The sequence below is a fragment of the Phyllostomus discolor genome, chromosome X (assembly GCF_004126475.2).
Source record: "Phyllostomus discolor isolate MPI-MPIP mPhyDis1 chromosome X, mPhyDis1.pri.v3, whole genome shotgun sequence".
NCBI classification, from domain to species: domain Eukaryota; kingdom Metazoa; phylum Chordata; class Mammalia; order Chiroptera; family Phyllostomidae; genus Phyllostomus; species Phyllostomus discolor.
The window spans coordinates 88,603,179-88,624,405 of NC_050198.1; the positions used below are offsets into that span (position 1 = coordinate 88,603,179).

Below are 21,227 nucleotides of genomic sequence, written 5' to 3' on the forward strand. Positions count from 1 at the left end.
GGCATCATAATAGTTCCAACAACCATTTGCTTTAAGTGGTGCTAGGGTGCTCAGCATAGTCCATCTATTCAGCGGTGGACAAAGCAGTGTTTCCCACTCATATCAACCATGCCACCATGTTGACAGCTGCCTGTTGTATTCAGAACATCACTATTCCACATTCACATTGCTCTTGTCTGAAAATGAAAGCAGTAGAAACTTTGATTTAAAAAAAGTATGCTCTGCAGGATCAATTTCATTTGATAAATGAGGGGCCTTTTTGAAGCAATATACAATTTCTTTTGCATTTCCGAAGCCTGATATCTTATTAAATTGGTACATTAAATCATGCGTCATTCCTCTGTAACTGGGTTCGATACCTATCTCAGCAATGCACTCAGCAGAGGAAATTAAAGAAAGGACCAGAAGCCAAGAGTATTCATGCTGTAACTAAAATAAACAGTATTTAATGCGTCAAGGCACCACCTGCCTATCCTACCTGGTTCTTCACATATACTGCTTCAAAGCCAGCCTACCTTGGAAGGAGAACATATGTATGTTCCAGTGTACATAGATGGCATAGTAGCTAAACCCTTATAAACTCTTCTATGGTATGAGAGAAAAGAATTGAGAACCACCTCCAACTATTATTATATCTGAATATAGCCTTAGCTTTAGCAGAATAAGTAGGCCAAACCTAAAATAAGCTTTTCTGCCTTTCAATAGTAATGGTCCCTTTTCTCTAACAAAATACATAAGTATTTTGAACTAATTGCCTGTTTTCCCAACCACATGCTGCCTTCATGATACTTTGCCGCAGTTGGTTGCTATAGAAATGTCAGTTATAAGGAATGTGGCTGAAAGGAAAGTGAGAAATAAAAATGAAATGTAAGGTGACTTTATTTGACTACAAATTTCCATTCTGGTTGTCCCCAATGCATCAGAAGACAATTTCTTTTCTTTTCATTTATTTTTTTATCCTCACCCAAAGACTTTTTGGCTCATTGCTTTTAAAGAGAGGGAGGATGAGAGAGAGAGAGAGAGAGAAAGAGAGAGAGAGAAAACAAGAGGACACATTGATTGGTTGTCTTCTCATAGGTACATAGGTACCACGACCAGGGCACATACCACACAATCAGGCATCAAACCAGCAACCTAAATATGTGCCCTGGCCAGGAACTGTACCTGTGAACTTTTGGTCCACAGGACAATGCACCAACCAACTGAGCCACACTGGCCAGGTGACAATTTCTTTTCTTTAGGAAATAAACCAACCCAAGGTAATAAAGTGGCCAGTTTTCATTCCCAGGTGGATATGACTGTAATAATCATATTAGTAATTTATTTGGTTAATGCTTGACAGCCAGGTAATTAAATCACAATTATCTCTCCCCTAAGAGATACCTAAAATTCATCTTGGAATGTAGAAGGCATTGTAGTCCACAAAAGAAATCCTGTCAACAGTAAGCAGTGGGCATCCCATTTACCTAATTCTGAAGTTAAAGCTACATGGCACCAATCATCAGATTTTCATTGAAGGAGAGTACTTGGGAATGACTCTTTAGTTCAAAAAAAAACAAAAACAAAAACAAAAACAAAAAACAACCCTGCCCTGACTGCTGATGAGGCTCAGTGGGTTGTGGGTTGGGCATCATCCTACATACCAAAAGGTCACTGGTTCTATTCCCAGTCAGGGTTGTGGGCCAGGTCCCCAGTTGGGGGTGTGTGAGAGGCCAACTGATCAAAATTTCCCTCACACATCAATGTTTCTCTCCTCTTTCTCCCTCTCTTCCCCTCTGTCTAAATAAATAAATAAATAAAATCTTTAAAATACTTAACAGAAAGTCATTAGACTTTATAAAAGTCTTACAAAATTTGATTCTGGAACTCTTATCCTATTTCTGTAAAGATGATGAATTCCTGAGTCAAATGTTTTTTTTTCATGAAGGGCTTGAAAATTTTCCATGAAAATAATGCAATTAACCTTTTAGTTTGAGACTATATTCATTGATTAAATTTTTAAAAATATTGATGGGCCTACTTTTCAGAAGTGACAAGGATGGGCCTCAGTTTTGATCTTTCATAATACATGTTCTGCTTGCCAATGAGAAATATTCAAATACTAATTGTTTTTTCTGTTTTTCTAGTGCCATTCCCATGTGGGAGAGTTTCTGTAGCACTCACTTCTGACAAGCTCACCCGTGCTGAGACTATTTATTCCAATAGGGACTATGGAAATTCTACTGAAGATGAAAATATTGAGGATAACATCACTCAAAGCACCCAACCATTTAACAACTTCACTCGAATTGTTGGTGGAGAAGATGCCAAACCAGGTCAATTCCCTTGGCAGGTAGGTACTCTATATAGATGTGTCATAACTGGAGTTCAGAGGGCAAGGGGCAGGCCAGGTGGAGTCTGAGGCTAAGACACTAGGTAGACTGTCCTGTATGCTGTGGGTCAGTGAATTGAGTGCCAGCCTACAAACCAAGGGGTCGCTGATTCAATTCCCAGTTAGGGCACAGGCCTGGGATTTGGGCCAGGTCCCTGGTTGGGGGCACGCCAAAGGAAACCACACATTGATGTTTTTCTCCCTCTTTCTCTTTCCCTTCCCCTCTCTCTGAAAATAAATAAATAAAATCTTTTTTTAAAAAAGACACTAGGTAGTCCTATCAGGGTGAGGGAAGTGTTTAGGCAAGTTTCAGCACTAAGCAATATGAGGAAGCCCCCAAGTGGGGGTGCAGCTGGTGAAAGAGAAGTCCAGAGACAGATTCTATAAAAGGTCATGGAGAATTTGGCATCAAGGAAATAATAGCATAGCAGGATCCCAGACAAGCAATAGGGAGGGATGGAAGTGAGGTCACAGGTACTGGGGTTCAGGATGCTACTTTTAGCTTCTGCCCCTGTGAGAACTGGTAAGAGTCAGAAAATCTCTAGGTCCCAAAACACTGTATTATTTCAAAGGGATTTTATAAAGGACTCAAGTAGGAAGAATTAAAACAAGAACTGGGCAATTGGAACCAGGGTATGAGAAATCAGCTTGATCTAAGGCTGTGGTTCTCAAAGTGTGATAGCATTGGAATCTCCTGGGAACTTGTTAGAAATGCAAATTTCCATCCTACACCCTAGGCATACAAAATCAGAGTCTCTAGGGAGTGGGTGGGGCCCAGTAATCTGTGTGCTATAAGTACTTTGGGTAATTCTAATGCACACTACAATTTAAAAGCCACTGGTCCAAAGGCAATAAACTTGTTACATAAATTAAGGTCCAAAACCCCAAACAGTGGATTCATGGTACCTAATTGCATGTTGCTCCAGGTGTGATCTACAGACAACACGTGTGAGAATCAACTGTGCACAGTTTTGAGGCAACATCCAAGAGCTAGACTTGTAGCAAAGCCTGGGTTGTAATTAGCTATAGCTAAAGCCTAAGTGATTCCATCAGAGAGAAAAAGTAGGCCCCAGAGGCAAGGAGTCAAGCCAGTCCTTATATAAAGTTGTACTGTCAAATAAGATAATTACTAGCCACATGTAGGTATTTAAATTCAACTACTGTTAAATCAAATTCAGAGTGGATTTTCTCAGTCCATTTCAAGTGCAAAAGAGACACAGGTAGCTAGTGGCTATACCATATTGGAAAGCGCAGGTACAAAACATTTCCATCATCATTCTATTGGACAGCACTTAAAATAACTGAGTCTAAGATAAAAACTCCTAGTGGCCACAATCATGTAATTTTGTAGTAATCTCAAGAATGCTTCACTAAACCTCTACTGAGGTTTAAACATTTGCCCATAAAAAACCAATAGCTTTAAAGAATTTTTAATCATCAAAGAGGTTAACAGTTTAAGCCAGGATCAGGTAAATGTCCCCGGGTTTAACACTAATGAAATTTTCTGAGACCAGCTATGTCTCTATCCAGGATTCTTTAGATTGCCTGTTATTTTCTAATACAATGGGTGAGATAATGAACCTATCCCTGGAAGGCAGAGATTTGGCACAGACATTGTAGAGAATGTTACTGAAGGGTTGTAGACCATCGCCACCAGAACTTCATATTTTCCTTTCTTTTACCTTTGTTTTTAATAACATTTGTTGGGCTTCATCTTATAAACAGTAAAATATACATATGTTCCTTTACATACCTTCCGTCCCCTACTTAAGCATCCTACCAGGGCTTAATCCACCTTCATGCACCATGACCCGTTCCTTCACTCACCCACATCTTTACTTTCATTCATGACTATTCATAAGACTGACCCTTGACCTTGTTCCTCAAAGTCTCCTTGAACAATCCCTTTTGGGTCAGCCACTATAATTATGCTTCATTCTATTTAACATCCATGTATCTAATTCCCTCTAATTTTACTACTTGTGATCTTGTGTATTTTCATTCATTCTGTATCCAACTTCCATGGGTAAGGTGCTTAGAACAAAAAAAATTCTACTTTATAATTACTATCTTTCTTGGGCTTGTGGGACATAAAGCAGTACCTGGAATGGAGGATTCAATCATTCAGGGGTATTTCATCAGCTAAGAAGATGACTTCCCATTAAAAAAAAAAAGGATTTTTTAAAAATCCCAGAATGCATGCATTGCAGGCTTAGCATCATTCCCTTGTCAACCCAGAAATGAAATGCAAATACATTTAAAGGAGAGCTAAAAAAAATGAGGTTTTATAAACTCTCAATTGCGTTACATAATCTATTCCCCATGCATCCCCTTTAAGCCAGTTGCTTGCCAATTTTTTTTTACAATTCCAGTCTTTCCTAATAGAAATTTTACTCTAGAAAACTATTTTTTTTCTTTTAAGCAGAAGAAACTATTAGATGATGGTACAATTGTACTGTGAGGAAGAAGGTATAAATGATACACATCATTTAAAATCTGTCATGTCCTCCTTACTTAACACTGGTAATTAAGTGTATCTGTTCTCTCTTTCCTATCAAGTCAAGCTAAAATTATTTGTAATGTTCAAGATCACTCATCCACATGTGTGCATACATGTGCGCCCACACATTCACTCCCTATTTCACCCACATGAAGTAAGATTACTGACTGGAGAACTGCAAAGTACTAGGTGTTTGTTCTTAACCAAAGATAAAGAACTGTGATCTACTTTCTAGGATACTTGAAAAACACCAAGTTGTATTTCTTCATTGTTTTTGTCCATCCCCATCCCCACCCAATTTCTTATGTAAGGTTACTTGTTTTAAAAATATGAGATAAACTGAGCATACAAAAGTCACTTTTAGACAAAGAAGAAACAGAAATAAAACAAACTAGAATCACTCATTTGTGGAAGAGCCAGCTCCACCCCATCATGGCTAATCTGCAGGGTGGAAATATTTGATTTGATTGCAGACAAGACTAAAGTGCACCTGCTACAGCCAAGGCATCAAGAGGAAACAAGCAACAGCTGGGGTTTCAAAGGCCAAACTATTCTATGGCAATGAAATAGAAAGTACTGTTTAGCAACATCACCTAGAAAAGAGTGGTTTAAAATGCTGATGCTTCAGAAACAAGGGGGGTAGGGGGATAAAGCAAGCACTTAAATGTAGAGATCCCACAAAGAACATAGGGAGATGACTTTCATCTGGAGTAATGAACAGTTTGAATGTAATAGAAAGATTTAGTCTGTTAAAGAAAAGTTTTAAGTGAGCTGTTTTGCAAGAGCTAAAGTGCCACAGGGGGAAGGGGAAGACGACTTTTTCTTTGTGGATTTACATGTGAAAGTTACAGGCAGGTAGGCAGGTTTTGGCCTTGGTTCCAAAAGCCCTTTGCAACCACAGGGTCAGTTATGTGGGCTAGGCAGCTTTGGGAGGAAATGCTGGTTGAAACAATGTTTGTCTGGTTGTTCACTGGGGACAGCAGTGGTGCATAACCCCATGGGGAGAATGTTGAGAGCACTGGTTCACCTAGGGGGAGATTAGAGTAGGCTAGGGGACAGCTTTGACACCCTAAGGAGCTATGTACACCTTCCATGTGGCCCCTCCAGGTCGCATTCATTTCTTACCTTATGCTGTTTAGGACTTTCATCTCCGGGACTGGAGGTAAGGGCTCCACAGCAGCCACTGTGGTTGCCACAGACACTTCAAAGAATAGCGATTGGTTCCAGCCTGCAAGGCTCTGACCCAACCCCCAACCTCAAAGGTGCAGGCCAGCTAGCCTGACCTCAAACCCTCATCCACTTGACAGAAGGCCTGAGAGAAAGTGTGAGGGAGGTACAAGGGTAATTTCCTTCATTTTCCCTCCAGATGTCCAGTGGTGGGCTCAGAGACACTTTGAGAACTGGGAGAAAGGGAGCAGGGACTCTGTACGGACACCTCAGGAGGAAAGAGAGGAAGCTACAGGGTTAAGTGCACTATATAGGAACATAAAGGCTATTTCCTCATCTCAGTATAGCCTCAGCCTCCTTATCGCAGTGGGAACTAAAACAAGACTCAATTTTCATACAGCTACGTAGGGAACCAATGGAAACTCTTGAACATTAGAGAAAAAAGGGAAATCGCAACCCCTATACTACAAGACATCTTAAAAATGAAAGATTTGATGAAGCAAGGCAGTGTTGAGACTTTCCAAAGCTTTAATTTGGTTTTGGTCCCGTGACCTTGAGCCTGCCAACTGATCATTCTGAGCATGCTCAAACTTACCCCAAGTACCTTATCCCACATCTTCTGCTTTGGCTTAGATCTGTTTGGCCCTGAATGCCAAGTACCTGGTCTTCTGTTTTCTGTTCTATCAAGAACAGAATACAACGGAAGCCAGGTTGTTAAGCTTTCCTTATCCTTTATATTAGATTGTATCATATGCATTTAAATATTTAACAGACAAAATACGTCTATTCTTTAGTTTATTCTCAGCCTAAACAATCTTAAAATGTCTTAGTTTTTTCCCCAGTCTGGGCTTTCCTCAACTTTGGCCTGAAGCTATCCTTAAAGGTATGCAAGTTCTTGACTGTACAGCTACCTGCACAGACCAAATTCTTTCCATTCTATTAGGACATGCCCATGGCAGACAGCATGCAAAGTTACCATATGTATGAACCAGAAATTTTCCTTTTGCGGGGGGTATTGGAAGGAAGATGTTATATCAAGATCCTAAGACTATAGCAATATCTTCACCTGGAAAGGTAACCCTCTATCCTAGCTCAGATGATAAAGTTCCAATTAGGAGAAATAAAAAGATGACAAACATAATCTTCACTGGTCTCACAAAACTATTTTGGACAGAACATTTAGACTATTATTCTCTAGAATAGTTTGATGAAATCTATTTCAATGACCAATCTAGTTAACTAGTCATTAAAAACTGAAAGTGAGCATTGACTCCATGCCCAGAAAAAAATGAAGTAGGGTTTAGGGCTGGGTGAATCACACCTGTGGCCACAACAAGCTACACACCATTCAGAAATGATTTGCTTTTTATATGAGAATGAGTATACAAATATAGAAAAACATTGTAAAGCTGGAGGTGGCTAGGTGGGCAGAATAAAGATTTGCTGAAATCACAGGGAAAGGCCAGGCTCAAGTTAAAAGTTTAGGAAGTGAACAACAGGGCAACAGCTGTTACGCCTGAGTTGGCATTGTCAGTGAAGAACACCAGAACAGATATGTAAATGTGTATTTTGTATATGCATGTGAGTGTATGTGGTGTGTATCTGTGTCTGAAAGGGAGAAAACAGGCTTGTGTTGGGACATTACAAACATTAATAGGTCAGAACTCAGATGCCATGCCCAGAACATATGCTTTCCCATTTTTCCCATCATTCTCCAAAGGGACGCCTTACAAGAAGTTGGCCTTGGCCAAGCAGACAGCTCATCCCCAAATAGCTAATATTTATATAGCTGTGATCCTGAGGTGATCAAGCAAACATTCCAAAACCAAGTCATTTATAATATCTTTAAATGCAAATATATTTTAAGAATTTTCTTGGCAAAGATGTTTGCTAAAATATCAAATACCAATCAGGGATTGGCAAAAAAAAAAATGCTCTTCAGGCTTAAAAGAACACAACCCTATTTCTCGGTCATCCACCAGAAAGCTGTTGAAGCTCTAGGCAGCAAGTCTTTGGCAGGAGTCAGACTGGCTACATCACAGTCTCTCTGCCCAAGGGCTATAGATATCACTCAATCTGGCCTAACTAGCGTATTGTGCTGAGAGATGTCTAAGTCACCTCTGACACAGAGGAGAAGTGTCCTTACATCACTGCTTGTGCATTCTTAACTCCAGTTACTTGAACAGAGGTATTCAGTTGTAACCATTAAGACCAATATAGAACAGTATTGCCCAAATTTGCTTGGTGATGAAAATCACTTGGGGTCAGGACCAGCTTCATGAGCTTGTGACCATTGCACAGGGCCCTGCATCAAAAAGAGTCCCCCATTTAATCTTCAATGCTTTGCATTTGTGTTTTATGACTCAAGTCTGATGAGACAATGGGATATACATGGGCTATGGACTTGGAACCTGGAATCACTGCAGTCTCACTTCTCACACCCTAAGGGGATGTATTTTGGATCTCCTACTCCCCTGTCTCCTGGTGCTTTGTCCAGCCCTGCCTCTGGCTTCTAACACTTGCCCAATGACCACTGCTACTCCCAACCCATGGCACACAGACATATTCCCCTTCCTCATCCCCAATAGCTACCACAGTCATCTTCCCCCTGCACAGTCACAGGGAAGGTTGAGATGGGTGCACACACCCTATGACATCTTTGGAGGGGGAATGGCCACATGACTTCTCAGGACCAAAAGTGTCTCACAGAAAATTTGGAGGGTGAATTGTGGGGCAAGATGCTTGCCCATCTCCATTCCAGATACTGAGCACATGCTAGCATGGAAGTTGCAATCCCTTGGGAATCCCTGTTCTGGGAATGATTGCTGCAGTGGGTCAGTGGGAAAGCAAGATTGACCTACCCTTACCACTGCTGGGCACAGGGCACCAGTCAGGTGTGAGGAGGGTACATATACTTGCATGCTAACTTGCAGGATGCAGGCCCTGAGCACCTGTCAATATCTGCCTTCCCAGTAAGGATCCCCCATTCCTGAGGGAGCAGGACATTAAATAGTAAATTAAAAGTACCCAATAGGTTGCCAGAGGCCACAGAAGGAAAGCAAACTTTTTGTATTTTAATGTCTTCAATGCTATTTTTCTTGGCTTTTAAACAAGGGTTCCCAATTTTCATCTTGCAGTGAGTCCCAGAAATTATGTAGCCCGATCTGGCCAGAGTGAGCACTTTTAAAACATAAAGGTCACCAGCCTTTGGGACTTCTGAAACAGTTTTTCAAAATTATGTGTGTGTAAGGATATCCCAGAGATCTTCATTTTCTGTTGTCCCACGCCACCCCCAAATATTCTGATTAAGTCTTGGTGGGCCTCCAAATCTGCATTTTACAGGCATCCCAGGTGATTCTACCACAATTGGCCCACCAACCATACTTGGAGAAATACTGGGCACTTAGAAACATAGATTCTGAAGCCAGGCAGACTCAAGTTTGCATCCTAGCTTTGCCACTAACCTTAGGGAATTAATGTGCATATTCTAAAGCTCAGTTAGCTCAGTATAAATGATAATATTAATATCACTCCCTGATGTGTTGTGAGTATTAAATATACATAAAACACTTAGCACAGTGACTAAACCATCATAAGCAACAAATAAATGTTCCCCCAAAATTAAGACTATTAAGTCTAGGTGGTGTGTACACTGGAGTTTATTGTATTACGTGAGTTTTCCAACATTTTTTCAACTTTTCAAAGTAAAAAAGCAAAAACTAGAATGAGAGGGAAAACTAGAGCATGGAAAGGGGAGTCAGAAGCTTGCAATGAGTCAGCCCCATGGGTCGTAGGACACTGGTGCTCCTGCATCTAAGACTTAGTGGGTGTTCAATTGAATTCAGGACAAAAAGAATCTTCACTAGAACATGTCCCAAGGACCTTTTCAGACTCACCCTGAAAGGAACTGACCATTCCTTTCTCCTAGTGTGTGAATGGGCTTATGCCTGGGGCTTTGTGTGCTTTATTTAGTAAAAGAGCATCTATTCACAAGAGCTAGTCAGAGTCCACAAAGGATTTATCAAATGTTAAGTGTGCCCTCTAGTGTTCACTTTCTCTGCTTTCCTCCTAGAGAGGTGGATCAAGGCCTTTGCTTACATTGGAAGTGAAATTCTCCAAGTTGATCTAGTCACTGAGGTGGTGAAAATGTTCACGATCTACTCTGATTATGCCATGAATGTGCAGATGAAAGACTAGAGTGGCTTCTTATCCAATAATGCCCAGGCTCAAAGCAGCACCCAAACTACCTTTGTCCACTGTGCCTCAAAATAAGGCACAGCTAAGTACACCTTTTAGGACAAAGACAGCTGACAAATCTAGCCACGGGCAGTCAAATATAGTTAGGAACACTGGAAGGAGTGCATGAGTGGATGGCCATAAACATAGCCCTTATGGAGGCCATAGGTCTCATTTCAGAATATTCCAGTTTAAGAATGGCTTGAAAACACCTCCTTTAAAAAAATAAATATTTTTTTCTTCAAATAACCTGCAACAAAAAGATTTCCTCATGCAAGGACAGGAGACTCAAATAATAACTACTGAGCTCAAGGAGTCAACTCAGCACATTTGTGAATGTACAGTTCTAGCCATTAGAGAATCTAACTCACCAGGAAATAGAATCTGAGGGTCCCAGATTTCGAGGAGAAGCTGTTCCTTCATATTTACCTCATCTCGAGCTTCCCCTGGCTCTTACCGAACATTCTCTTCAAGACAGTTACAGAAATGGCTTTTTTGATTATGCTCCAGAAACACTAATTAATCTGCAATGCTGACACTTTCCAGAAACACTCCAGTTCTGCCAGCACCTGCAGGCCAAATTTTTGACCACTTCTATAAACAGCACACATTTATTTTGTTCTGAATCAAATTTGTTATAAGATTTATAATTTTGTTTCCACAGGTCGTTCTGAATGGTAAAATTCAAGCATTATGTGGCGGTTCCATCATTAATGAAAAATGGGTCATAACTGCAGCCCACTGTATTGAACCTGGTGTTAAAATTACCGTTATTGCAGGTAAATAAACAAAAGGATAATAGTCTGCAGCATCACTAGATCTTCTATAAGACTAGTATATCATATTTTACCAAAGTCTAAAAAGATCATTGATAAATAAGTTGGGTTAATGGTAGAAGGGCCATAGTTTCAAAGCCCAACTTGTTTTATCCGCCAAGCTCCCCAGAGTTCTTTTTGTGTACCCATATTAGTACTCACTTCAGTGAAAAACAATTCTATATTGATGTCACTACAAGACTGAGCCTTCCCAAAAGCTGTGTCATATCACAGATCTTTGTATCGCTGGCCCCTGCACAACCTGTAGTGGACCCTCAACTAACATTTGAATGAATGACCATAAAAAGGAGCCAAAATACTTGCAATTGGGAAAGTCTAGAATAATTCATGACAAGCAGATTATCACCTGCAAACAACGTTAAGACTTGTAACAGCAAGGGTGAATGAAACCATCTCTAAGATGGGTCTTAAACCATGTTTTGGTCTGAAAACTATGCATTGGCCCTCATTACATTTTACCCAAATGATACCAATGTAAGATTAAGATCTTTGATATTTGGCTGCCACTTAATTGAGTGATGCTGAGTGGACACTCTGAAGGCCTGTTTCTTTATGTGAAAGACTATTTGTGACTGAAGATAAATTTATTTTCAGTGGGTGAAATGCTAGTTAAGTAATTGATGCTTGGTGGACACTTGGAAAATGTGTCTATGGGAAAATGTTTCTCTATGGGAAAGACAGTGACTGACAAAGAAATCTGTTTTCAATAGGTAAACATAACACTGAGATGGAGGAACAAACAGAACAAAAGCGAAATGTGATTCGCACTATTCTTCACCACAGCTACAATGCAACTATTAATAAGTACAGCCACGACATTGCCCTTCTGGAATTGGATAAACCCTTAATGCTGAACAACTATGTAACACCTATTTGCATTGCTGACAAGAAATACACAAACATCTTCCTTAATTTTGGGTCTGGCACAGTGAGTGGCTGGGGGAGAGTCTTCAACAGAGGGAGATCAGCTTCAGTTCTTCAGTACCTTAAAGTTCCACTTGTTGACCGAGCCACATGCCTTCACTCCACAAAGGTCACTATCTATAATAACATGTTCTGTGCTGGCTTCCATGAGGGAGGGAAAGATTCATGCCAAGGAGACAGTGGGGGGGCCCATGTTACTGAAGTGGAAGGCATCAGTTTCTTAACTGGAATTATTAGCTGGGGTGAAGAGTGTGCAGTGAAAGGAAAATATGGAATATATACCAGGGTATCCCTGTATGTCAACTGGATTAAGGAAAAAACAAAACTCACTTAAAGAAAAATGTATGTTTAAGATTAACACATTTGGGGTTCAAAATTAACAAGGTCATTTACTAACTAATCACTTTTCTATCTCATCAAATTTGAATATATACATTCTATGAATATTGCTTTTGCAGTTTATGGGAGAAGTCTATCTAGAACTGATATTTTACTAGAACAAGTAGATTAGAAAATGTAATCACTTGAAAATACAGGGTCCAGCAGAAGTAAGGCCTGCTTGAGTGTGGTTGGTAGGAAAATAATACAGGTGTAAGTAATTTATAGTTTTAATTTGGACATTTCACCTAAAATGTCATATGGTGTGCTTGACTGTGATATTGTTGTGTTGCAGAATTACAAGCTTATGATTTTGTAATAAAAGATTTTGTAATATAAAATAAGTGTTATTTGTGTTGGACCTGTATGTTGTGGTAAGAATTTTTGGACATAAAAGCACTGGGAAGTTAACTTCTTTATCCTGCCCATCAAGGCATTATGTTTATCCACTGAAGCAACTTCCTGATTCTCCCTCCTTAGCAGGACGCCATGTTCCAGTTCTTACCTTTCCTACCAAAACACCAACATGTATTAGAAGTGTATTCAGGATATTTGGTCTATTCCATCACAAGTCCAGCACTACACTCATAAAGGAAGAATACAGGAGTAGCTGACAGGTTAAAACTCATAAGAAACACTACTTCTGTACCCTTATTTTTGCATCCTTTAACTTTTCCAACTTTTAATCTCCAAATAGTTTTTTTTTCTCTCTCTCCCCCCTTCCCCTGACACGTAGAGGAGGGAAGGGGAACATCATACTGTTTTACTGGTACACACAATTATATATGTCTGTCAAACCCAGACTTACCTTCAGTTTAGTCTTGGACTTGCTTATCTAAACATAGGGATTAAGTAAGTCCTAAAGAACTTGGGTGAAATGTTCCTCTCAGAGAGTCACGTTATTAAAATAAAAATGTAATTGAAGAAATGCCTTATCAGAATAGTTCCCTAAGATCTTGTAATTGTGTTGTTATGGAGGTCTGACCAGAAGTGGCTCTATAAATGCAAGTTGATGTGGTATTGTAACTAAGAAAGCTGAAAAAACATTAAGATAAAGAGAATACTCAGGTTATATGAATTCTGCAAGGAAGAATTCATCAGTGTGTCTCCAGTACTGACCAGGGCTAAGGAAGAAGTTGCCCAAAACAGAGAACATTAGCATCATGTCCCTCTAACTAGTGTATCCCTGTAGTGGAGAAGGGTGCACCAGGTTCACAGACGTGAGTCATTCCAATGAGCCAATTGACTCTCCCTTTTCTGGTTTCATGCCCACCAAGCAACTTTTTTATTATAATAGGCCTTCTATATTGGATTTTCTACACAGTTGCTGACCAGCCAACATGTGTACTTCAGTTGATTAGACAGAATATCTCCCTTTATGAATTAATAAACCAGTGCTCTGGTTCATACATCAGCCTTCTGAATTTAGTTGATGTGAACTGGTCACCCCAGCCAGACCTCGCTATTGCTGATTTTTTTCAAGTTATTACAGTTAATAGCTTAGTCTTTCAAAATAAATATCAATACCTGGCTGGCGTAGCTCAGTGGATTGAGTGCGGGCTGCGAACCAAAGTGTTGCAGGTTCGATTCCCAGCCAGGGTACATGCCTGGGTTGCAGGCCATAACCCCCAGCAACCGCACATTGATGTTTCTTTCCCTGTCTATCTATCTATCTATCTATCTATCTATCATCTATCTATCATCTATCTCTATCTCTCTATCTCCCTCCCTTCCCTTTCTAAAAATAAATGAAAATCTTTTAAAAATATATCAATAAATGTATTTCTCAATTTCTCAAAAAGTGTTTCTTGTTGAATCATTCACAGAAAAGAATCCCAAACACTACATTCATCCTAACAATCAGAAGAATGTGTCCAAAAGCAACGCAACACATCAGAGTTTTGATGCTCTGTTGTGTCTCAGTTTTCACTTGAGTGTGGATCCTCCTGGGACAGAACTGAGTTCAAGCAGCTGCGAATATGGTCTTGCATAAGTCACTCTACATTTTGGCCTTTGATTTCTCCATTTGTATAATGAAGGATTTTGACAGGATTCTCTCCAAAAGTCCTTATTGACTTTGATAGGCTGTGCTTATATTTCTTTATTTAAAAAATATTCTTTGGGAGTAAAAGGGAGAAAACTGTATTTGAACAATGATTAAAATAAAAAAATATTCAAACAGAGATTACTCTGTGCCACATATCATTGGTGTTCATTAAATTTCTTTTTTAAAAGATTTTATTTATTCATTTTTAGAGGGAGGGGAAGAAAAGGAGAGAAACATCAATGTGTGGTTGCCTCTCGCGCACCCAGTCCTAGGGACCTGACCTGCAACTCAGGCATGTGCCCTGACTAGGAATCGAACCAGCGACCCTTTGGTTCCCAGTCCATGCTCAATCCACTCAGCTACACCATCCATTAAATTTCATTAAATGTGTTCATTAAATTTCAATCCTTATTTATATATGTTGTGAGTTAACTAAAATAATGTATGTAAATTGCTTTGTCAGTGCTAACTGTATTACTACCCACTAGATGCTCAATAAATGTCAGCTGAATCTGAATCCATGTTTATTCCAGAGTAGGAACAAGCATTGTATTGTGTCATGTAAAGAGGCCATACCTAAATAATGAATGAGATTGAGGTTTAATAAAAAAAAAAGAAATCAGTCCTGCAATTTTTGGCTAAAGAAGGGAGAGAGGGAGGGAGACACTGTAATTGTCCATCTTAGGTTTACAGAGGATACTAATTCATGCATGGAAACATGTTACTTCAAATTTTAATGACCAAAGGTCTTTAGACACATTAATTTAGCATTTTAATGACTGGGTCTACAGTGCTCTGCAATTGGTAAAAGCGAGTCACTCTGGCCTTGTTGCCATGGAGACTACCCCTTACAAAGGCAGCGGTGGGGGCATAGACTTACACCTTCTGTGATTGGTCTTTTCTGTCACAGAAGGAGATCCTAGACCCATAAATGTCTAAGCCACAGTTATCCTTTTTGCCATGAGCTCAGAAATGAGTGAATTGATCATGAGCCACCTGTAGCATGTTGCCATCATTAAACACATGGGTCCTTCAAGTGCACTTAAGAGCCAACATCTTCAGAGCCATGCCCCCCTGGATGCTACCTAGAGCATTTGAAATTGCCATATAAGAATCATTAATGCTTTCAAAATTGCTGTAGCTTCTTATCCTATATGGGCTGAAACATACATGCTGCTGCAATACTGGAAATGACAGATTAAAATAGAACTCTCACTGAGTGAAGAAAAGTATGTTAATATAGTACGGTCATTTTAATTTAAGTATAATTGTTTTTGGTTCTTTTTGAATATTAGATGCTTCGTGCAGATAGAAACTAAGCATGGTTCAATTTTCTGTGCCAAGGGAAAAATAATGGGTTTTCTCCCTACTCACCTGAACCATGACAGACCAGTTCACAAAACTGCTTCATTATAATTTTGCAACAATTTCTGAATGCAATCTAACAGCATCCAATTTAAGAATGTCAGAGCTGCAAAGGCCTGTAGGCAATATCATAACCACTCTGCCCATTTAACAGATGAAGAAATTGAGGCTGAGCCCTAGCTGGGGTGGCTCAGTGGATTGAGAGCTGCCCTGCAAACCAAAGGATCACTGGTTCTATTCCCAGTCAGGGCACTTGCCTGGGCTGCGGGCCAGGTCCCCAGTGGGGGATGTGTAAGAGGCAACCACACATTGATGTTTCTCTCCCTCTCTCCTGCCCTATCCCTCTCTCTAAAAATAAATAAATAAAATCTGAAAACAAAAAAATAAAGGAATTGAAGCCCCTGGTTGGCGTAGCTCAGTGGATTGAGCGTGGGCTGTGAACCAAAGTGTCGCAGGTTCGATTCCCAGTCAGGGCAGATGCCTGGGTTGCAGGCCATGACCCCCAGCAACCGCACATTGATGTTTCTCTCTCTTTCTCCTTCCCTTCCCTCTCTAAAAATAAATAAATAAAATATTTAAAAAAAGAAATTGAAGCTAAGATAAGGCTAGGCCCAAACTAACAGTGGCAGAGCCAAAACTAGAATAGAAGTCAGGTCTCCCACTCCATACTATGAAAGCATAGTGCTTTTTTGACTGGAGCACTGTCTATATTTTTAGAGCAACTGGAGAATTCTGCATTGGTGGCGATCCTTTCAGCAAACCTGGGACTGAAACTGCCTGGAATTCTTATTAGTAATGCTTGACAAACAACTGACTAAATCAAGAAGATGAACAGATAGCCTGAAAAGCAGAGTGGCAGTCAAATAATAAACTGAAAGTACAGTCCCTGACTCATAGTAGGCACTCAGTAAATTTGATGGGGGACCCTAGAGAACCAGAATTTATTTGTAAAATATTGTGTATTTATTCTTACGTTTAAACTTCAGTCACCTTCAAAGACTCTCCATTTGATGTAATACACCTGTCAAGACTTTTTTCCATTGCTCAAGAGTTTTCGAACTTGTCGATTTTGATGCCGTTTAGTGCTTCTGCCATATTTTTTTGTTTTACCTCTTTCACATCAGAAAAATGTTTCACTTTGAGGAATTTTTTCATCCAGGGAAACCAAAAAAAGTCATTTGGGGTGAAATTGGGTGAATAGGGAGGGTAGGGCATGGAGGCCATGATGTTTTTAGTCAAAAACTGCTGAACACTCAGTGTGGTATGGGCAGGTGTACTCATAAGTCACCCATCATGAAATGGGCAAACACACTGAAAGTCTTGAAAACAAATTCACTGAAGCCAGTCACAGCCTCTTACAACAACGCCACTGGTACACTCATACAGATGGATTCCTAGAACACTCACCTGTCAGGGGAAGCCTGTACTTCAAGGGGCTTGCCCTCCAGAAGATAATTTGGGGGTTTTTGGGTTCCCCATCATACACATGGAATGGACTTGTGCTGCTGGTGTCTGGTTTTTAACCAGCTGTGATTACTGGGCCTTCCAGATGTGACATTTGACTTCTAGAGCACATTCATCAGTGTCACCTGGCACACAGTAATGTAAGCAACATTTCAACTCACTTCATTGCAACTCTGCTGGGTAAGCCATATGTGGCCCACCAAGACAGCAGACTACTCCAGAATCACTTCAAGGTTGAAGAAAAGCTTCAAAGGCCCACTGAAGGTGAGATTCTGACAATGCAGTGGCAGATGTGTGTGACTGGGAAACAGACTTCAGTGGTTGACAGGTCTGTCTGGATAAAGCATGTAGGAATCAGGGCTCTTTTTAAACCTGAAGCTTATGCCATCTCCAAATGTCATGATTAAAGCCACAAAAACTAGCATGTTCTGCAAAATATGGAGGCTGCTGAGGGAATTACGGCAAGGAGAAGGCTGTGGCACTCTGACCCTTTTCACCCAGTCCAGGTACACAGATCACTCTACTCATTTTCTCCAATTGTACTTTCAAGGCATACTTTTTTTCACCCTCTCTTTAGGGTTATGGCTTGCCTTGAAATTCCCAAAGTTCATCTCAACCCCTGCTGTGGATAAAGGTATCAGAAGGGATGAACAGCAGGAAGACCCTTTCTTATACATATAGATAGAGAGACAACAGCTTCTGGAACAGGACCAAAGTTTCTCCACACCCTCACAGGAATATTTCAAACTCCTGGCCAGATCATTTCACTCTGGTAGAAGAATTACCCTCTTGGTTGAAAGAAGAATTGAAATAGGAACACAGATATTCCTGATTCCAAACACTTCCCTTCAAAAGGTTGCTCCATTGCAACGTTAAACATGAGATCCAAATCTATAAAAAGTTGCCAACATAGTAAATCTCCTGGATGTGTCATTCTTGAACTTTTAGAAATCCTGTATTTAGCACCTCCAGATCAGTAACCATGAGGTGGCTTAAAGGCTGACCTCATAAAAAAGGGGGATCTCATGATCTATACGTTACACGTTTTAGTAAAGATCTGTATATAAAAATCTGCCCTGGCTGGTCTGGCTCTGTGGATTGAGCACTGGTCTGCAAAACAAAGGGTCCGCCAGTTCAATTCCCAGTCAGGGCACATGCCTAGGTTTTGGTCCAGGTCCCCAGTTGGGGGCATGGGAGAGGCAACCACACATTGACATTTCTCTCCTTCTCTTTCTCCCTCCATCCCCATCTGTCTAAAAAGTATACACACACACACACACACACACACACACACACACTGTGTGTGTGTAAATTTCCAACTTCCTCTTGGAATATTTACAAAAATAAGCATGCATTTTCATGATATTAAAACTCAGCTCTACCCCTTGCTGGTATGACTCAGTGGATTGGGCATTATCCTGCAAACCAAAAGGTCATTGGTTCAATTCCCAGTCAGGGCACATGCCTGGGTTGCAGGCCAGGTCCCCAGTTGGGGAGCATGCAAAGGCAGGGAGGGAGAGAAACATCAATTGTTTCTCTCCCTCTCTTCCCCCCTCCCTTCCCCTCTCTCTAAAAATAAATAACTAAAATATTTTTTAAAAACTCAGCTCTAAAAGTAAAAAGCTAAATTAAGAATGCAACAAGTCTCTGAGAATTCCAGGAATCCTTGTTATTGAACCATTAGTACAAAACTCAGTCATCTAAGTTAGGAATGAGATAGTCATCCTGAACACATAAGGGACTATGTCATAGGAAGGGAAGCAGACAAATATAGAGAGACCTCCTACATTGATTTCTTTCCAAGGATATAAAAATGGAGTTATCACTAATTTCCAGGAAATGTAAAAAACATTAGCCTAGATGGCTATGGTTATAGCTGTGGCTTTTTCCTCTTAACATTTATTGCTTTTGTGTCTGTGTTCTCTGAAGCTGTATTATCTCTTGTCTATGCTTTGTATCTTTGTTTTGGTAGGTATTTTGTTGTTATACCTTGTTTTTCCTTAAGTCAGCTCTTGGGTTTTATTTGGATCTTCAGGTTTTATATCTGAATTAAGTTGTCATTCTTGGTCACAGGGATTGGATTTCTCTCAATACACCTCGCATGTTTTTCACTGTCCATAGCCTCTTCCAGGTGCTGTTTCTAGAGTTCTACACAATCATGCTTTAAGATTAGAATCTCTGCATCATTTGTTTAGAAAATGTAAATTTGGCTAACATGCTAAGAGGATAACCACACATTATCTAATGCTGAGTTAAAATTCAAAAGTCTTACCACAGTCCAAAATGGAATTTTACTGAATGCTTACTATGGGCCTACCACTGTATCTTTTTCATAAGACAGAATCAGTGGTATGCTGGGACTGGCTTGTACCAACTCCTAAATGCCAATTTTGTACATTTCTTTCCAACTCCCAGTTCAGAGATTTCATGTCAGTAGCTTGAAATCCACCATTGTAGAGATATTTATACCATAGATATTGACAAATACTACAAGTACATATTTTTAAGACATTCAGTTGTTTAACATTTACAAACATACCACATGGATACATTCTAGATATTTGACTAAACGTTCATAATTTTCAATCTTCTAATCAATTATTGCTATGAGTGAGCACTAAATACACTATAAATTAAAATGTAAAGTTGTTTAAGGAAGCTAAATGTTCATGAGCTAGAAATACTGAAAAAAAACAGGCCTTTAAAGTTGTTCTCAGATGGCAATGAGTCATTATTTTATGCTGTAAAATAAAACATTTCTTCTTTAAAATATTTAAAGATAAATTATTTATTTATTTTAGAGAGGGTGAGGAAGGGAGAAGGAGAGGGAGAGAATCATCAATGTGTGGTTGCCTCTCAGACACACCCCAACTGCGGACCCAACTGGCAACCCAGGCATGTGCCCTGACTAGAATCGAACTAGTGACCTATCACTTTGTGGGGCGACACTCAACCAATCCATTGAACCACACTGGTCAGAGCAAAACATAATATTTCTTAAGTGCAAATATTTCTCCTATACAACACACATTCACACATTGTTAAGTCAACGGAGCTTTATTCTATGGTAGTTTTTTTTTTCAGGTACATTAGTTCATAGCAATTTGTAATTTATTTATAAAGACTGTGGGAAAGAGTTCTTAACTGTTATTTTCACCAGCATGTAAGATAAAAAAGAAAGTCCCACAGGCATGCATGGAAGGTAAGATGTCACACAGTTTTAGTACACTTCAGTCATCGGGGCACATGGTATTATACTTTACTTTTCCAGTACTAAATTAAAGTGAGCAGAATTTTTTAGTGTGAAATGTTTCAGACATATAAAAATGTACAGAGAATAATGTCATGAAGTCTTAAGCACCAACACTCATCCATTCCTTCTCTTCCGCCCACCTACCTTCAGAGGTAGCCACCATCCTTAATGTGGTATTCATCACTATCTAGCCTACCCATATACCTTTAGTCTAAATTGTCCATTATACATTTTGTTTTGCATACTTTAAAACTTTACGAATGAGGTCATATTGTACCTATTCTGCAATTTGTTTCTTGTGAAATTCACTGATGTTGATACAGGTCAACATCACTCATTTCATTTCTACCTAGTATTTGATTATATGATATTCCATAATCTAGTTACCTCTTCTAGCGTCCATGGCCATTCATGTTGTCTCCAAATATGTCACTCTTCCAAACAATTCTACTATAAACTTTCTGGCCCATGTGTGTCCTTGAGCACATATGCTTCTCCAAGGTAGACACTTAGGAGTGGAGTTGGTCAGCCTTACAGTACAGACTTCGACTTCACTTGGCATTAGTAAATTGTTCACAAAAGGGTTGTGCTAATTTATGCTGCCTGTAGCAATGTGGAAGAGTTCTTTTTGCTTTATGTCCTTCCTAATACCTGATGTTTTTAGCAGTATAGGTAGGTTTTTAAGC

The 21,227-nt window shown here is 39.7% G+C and overlaps 1 protein-coding gene across 1 annotated transcript in view; it reads left to right on the forward strand.

The window, feature by feature from the left end:
• F9 (coagulation factor IX) overlaps positions 1-21,227 on the forward strand; it is a 49,414-nt gene that overhangs the window by 18,681 nt on the left and 9,506 nt on the right. Inside the window, exons 6-8 of the mRNA XM_028522953.2 lie at positions 2,127-2,332; positions 10,939-11,053; positions 11,821-12,780. Of these exons, the coding sequence (XP_028378754.1) occupies positions 2,127-2,332; positions 10,939-11,053; positions 11,821-12,368 (869 nt within the window). The 3' untranslated portion in view covers positions 12,369-12,780. The remainder of the gene's footprint in view (positions 1-2,126; positions 2,333-10,938; positions 11,054-11,820; positions 12,781-21,227) is intronic.